Source organism: Drosophila suzukii, unplaced genomic scaffold, assembly GCF_043229965.1.
Source record: "Drosophila suzukii unplaced genomic scaffold, CBGP_Dsuzu_IsoJpt1.0 scf_6, whole genome shotgun sequence".
NCBI classification, from domain to species: Eukaryota; Metazoa; Arthropoda; class Insecta; order Diptera; family Drosophilidae; genus Drosophila; species Drosophila suzukii.
The window spans coordinates 982,793-986,868 of record NW_027255938.1 but is presented as its reverse complement, the minus strand read 5'-3'; the positions used below and the strand labels follow the sequence as shown (position 1 = coordinate 986,868).

The 4,076-nt window shown below is 56.5% G+C and overlaps 1 protein-coding gene across 1 annotated transcript; it reads right to left on the bottom strand.

The window, feature by feature from the left end:
* Window positions 1-2,725: 2,725 nt before the first annotated feature.
* Window positions 2,726-3,136, bottom strand: LOC139355029 (uncharacterized). The gene has a single exon (XM_070999308.1). It carries the CDS (start codon window positions 3,134-3,136, stop codon window positions 2,726-2,728), a length of 411 nt encoding a protein of 136 aa, XP_070855409.1.
* Between the last annotated feature and the right edge of the window lie 940 nt (window positions 3,137-4,076).

Sequence of the window (4,076 nt, the reverse complement as noted above, 5' to 3'; positions counted from 1 at the left end):
AGCGTGTGCTACGGGATAACGAGCTGCTCGCGAACGATAGATCGATGATTGAACCGGCCCCAGCTCTGTTGAAGGTGTGCTGGGAGCCCTCGTTCAACAGGACGATGTCCAGAGACGCGATTGCTTCAAGGATGGTGCGCCCCCTGGCGTTGGTATAGAGGGAGCCCCATTCCTCGGCCCAGGCGTTAAAGTCGCCTCCGATCACCACGTTGCTTCTTCCTCTCAGGTCGCTGATCAGCTCGTCCATGATCCTGCTAAAGGACGTCAGTGATAGACTGGGGGCCAGGTAGCAGCTGTAGATCCATGTGCCGCCTACGTTCGCTCGGACAAATCCCTCTACTGCCATCGTGTCCCGCATTGGTGGAACACTCACGCCGCAGAGCCACAGTGCAACTTTGCCTGTGCGATCCGTGACCCAATCGCTGCTGCTTTCCACTCTGTATGGCTCACTGAGTATCGCCACCTCAGAACCCAGCTCACGCACCGTCTGCTTCAGGAGGTCCTGCGCGGCCCTACAATGGTTCAGATTTAGCTGAATCAATTGCATGATGGCCGAGGTCTCCCTGTCCCGCTGGTTGAGGCTGGGCAGAGTCTGCTTCCTGCCTGGTGCCTGGTCTCCTTTCTTCCTGCCGCAGAGCAGAATAAACATGAAGGCTCCTTGCTGCACTTGGCTGCCTTGTGCCCTTTTTCACCACATCTCATGCAGCAATCGCTCCTGTCCACTAGGCTCTTGCAGTTAACTGCAATATGCCCGAATTCCAAGCATTTAAAACATCTTGGGGGGCCTGTTCTTTCGCGGATCCTGCAGATGGTCCATCCAATCCGCACCTCGCCACGATGGAGGACGGTTTTCCCCAGGGAGTAGGGCAAGCTGATCACAGCTAGCTGCGACTCCGCGTAGCCTCGACGCAGACTCCGAACTCTGATGCGCTCCGCGTCGATACCATACTGGCTCGCAATCGCAGCGCAGATTTCCTGCTCCGTCGCGATGGAGTCGATGTCTCGTATCTCCAGAACGAGCAGTTTGGTCTCATCCGACATGGCTCGCACTGACGCTGCGTCGCCTAGCACCCTCGCAATGCTCTCCTTCATGGCTTCTGCACTTTCTGCGCTGCCTTTGGCCACCTCGAGCAGTAGGTTGCCGTTAATGGTGCGGCGTACCTTGGATACACAGCTTCCCAAGTCCGACAGCTGTTTATCTTCCCTTCGAGTCACCATGGCTAACACCTCGCTGTACGATTTCCCGCTCGCCTGGACAACGACGGCGTCGGGTCTGGCGCGACGCGTGGCCCTCGGCTTTTTCTTGACCACCTCCCACTCAGCGACCGGAATTGCGGGGCTCACAGTCTTACTGGCGCCAGCGTGCGTCGCATCTCTCTCTTGTGGCCCTTTTGGCGGGTTCTTTCGGGTGCTCCTGGAAGCTTTGGCACTTTTCTGCTGCATTGGGCGCGTGGATGGAGGGGCCACTTGAACCACGGTTCCTCCAGCCACAGTCGGCTGGCTTATCCTTCGCCAAGGCTCCGTTTGCGCTGCAGAATCTCTCCTCCAGACAGGCGTTGTCTGCTGTTCTTTGTCGGCGCTCTGCAGGCTTCGAGAGCATTTCGCGCACACAATTGCAGCATCTTGCCCATTCACCCTGATACTGTCGTCCTTGCCGCCCTCTCTGTTCGCCTCTAGGATGTTCGTGTGAAGCGCCTTCATGCGCACGAACGTCTCCCTCGTGGCGACAGTTATGTGGCGCGCCGTCTTGTCCATCATCTTGGTGGATACCTCCTGCAGAAGCTTCCCCAGCTCCAAGAGATCCTCCAGACAGGTTGCCTCGTGGGAGGCCTTGCTCCTTTTGGCCGGCGTTGTCCTCTGCGAGTTAGCTGGGCTCGCAGGATCACGCGTCCTCTTAGGGGTATCCTTAGCTTCCTCGGTGTCTACGAACAGCTCATCTACTTGGGTTGTTGAAGGTGCCGGCGAGCGGGCGAGCTTGCTGCCCTTCTTAAATGCCGCTGCAACTCCGTCGGTCCCATCTTCCCTCGGCTGGCGGGGAGATCTTGCCACCACTGGTCTGCCCGCGAAAGGGTTTTCAGCCTCCTCCATCTCGGGCTACCCGGTTTGTTCGAGGGAGGCTCCCGCGCTGGCCACAGATTTCCCCTAGGCTTACGATGGGGGATATACCGCCCCTTTTCGGTCCCCAGTGCCCCTTTTGATAGACACCGCCGCGGCGGAGGGGTTGGAATTTAGCCCGATCCTTGGCCTTCTGCCTTTTGCCGTCCCTGAATCCCGGTGCCAGAATTTGGAGAATTTCGAATATTCAAAATTCAAAAACTTTGGCTGGGCCCGCGTTTATGGCGCTTTCCAACACTATGTGCTGTTAGGCGCGGGGATCCGCGCTGTTAAGCTCCTACCCCGACGTTGTTCAACACTGTAAACAGCTGATTTTGTTGTTTGCAGTGATGAGGGAAAAAACGCGCGGGTGGCAGCTTGTGGATGCTGTGCGCGTGAGAGAGAATTCGAGGTGAAAGCCTCTCACTCGATGGGCGCGGGAGAGGATCCCTCCCGTGTGTGTGTGTGTGTGTGTGTGCTATTTTCTTTTTTTTTTTTATTAAATGAAGCTTAAGTATATACATGAATATAAGTGGTAGAAGAAGAGAAGAGGTAAAAATGTTCCGATCCCGCGGGACTGCCGCAAAGCTATACTTCGCGGGTCGGATGGCGGTCAGGTTGCCGCTCGTCCTTATGACTGGATGCGTCGACTCCGTTCTCGACGCCTTAGCTCCTTCAGGATGCCAGCGGCCATGTTGGCTATCGCGTCCCACTTGCTTTGGCTTTCCAGCGTGCAGCTCATCACGTTGTCCGCTGTCAAGTTACAAACGGTTGTCGTTTCAGCTTCGGCTCGGTACCTAACGAATAGGGGGCAGATGAATAGCGCGTGCTCCGCGTCTTCGATGCTTCCTGTGCCGCAGTGGTCGCAGTAGGGGTTTGGCTCGTGCTTAAACCTATGCAGGTATTCCTTAAAGCATCCGTGCCCGGAGATCATCTGCGTGAGGTAGAAGTCTACCTGTCCGTGTCGTCTCTGCAGCCAGGGGGTTAGATTGGGAATTAGCCTGTGCGTCCACCGCCCTGTGGTCGCATTGTTCCACCTCATTTGCCATGCCTCGATCGTGTTACCGCGTTGGGTCCTGCTTCCTCTGCTCCCAGTTCTTCGTTCTGCCGCCAGCAGGTCTATCGGTTGTGAGGAGTTGAATAACTCCCCACAAATAGAAGCAGCAGCAGATGGCCGGCCGCTTACCAGATACGCGGCGAATTCGCGTAGTAACGGCGCGGCGGGGAGATCGAGAGAGTTTGGAGACCAAGGACGGAGAGCGAGAGAGTTTGGAGACCAAGCATGGAGAACGAGAGAGAATGGAGACTTCGCGGGCAAGGCAAGAGTGCCGTGTGCAAAACAGGATAACGGAACTCTACCGGACTTTGGACTCTCCCGTGAACTTTGGACCGGGAGAGGAAGTGCCACATCTCGGCAGTGGAGCGGCACACAGGCGTGCCACAAGCGGCACGGGAATCAGCGGAACGGCAGCAGTGGGCGGAACATCTATTGGAAGCGGTACGTGAAGGAGAAGTGGGTCATCCAGGAGGCACGGACTTTGGACCCAAAGTGGAGAGATCCAGCGGGCCGTGCGCAAAAGGGAAATAACGGTGCTTGGAGGCCCTATATAAGGCCGCAGAGCGCTGGCAGCTGGATCAGTCGATCAAGAGGAGTCAAGCCTTCAAGATCAGTCAAAGTACCAAGTGAGCAATCAGTCAAGCAAGTAATCTACGAGGGAGCTACAACCAAGCGATTCGTCGGAAGCAGCGCCGTGGGAAGCATAGAAGGAGCAAGATCGCCACGTCGAGACGTTCGGGATTAGGACATCAGGAATCTCCGAATTGAGACACAGGTGGCTGAGTTCTGAAAGGCATCACGCGGCTAAGTCAAGGCGTTTGTTTTCTAACTTTGTCACGACCGCACCCTGGCGAGTCGCCCGGCGGGTCTGTCAGAGACGAACAAAAGAGTCCTACGACGAAGAGCCGTAAGCTTGGGGAGGAAA

Excerpts from the sequence above, each read along its gene's own strand:
- LOC139355029 (XM_070999308.1), bottom strand. The coding sequence starts at position 3,136 with ATGAGGTGGAACAATGCGACCACAGGGCGGTGGACGCACAGGCTAATT.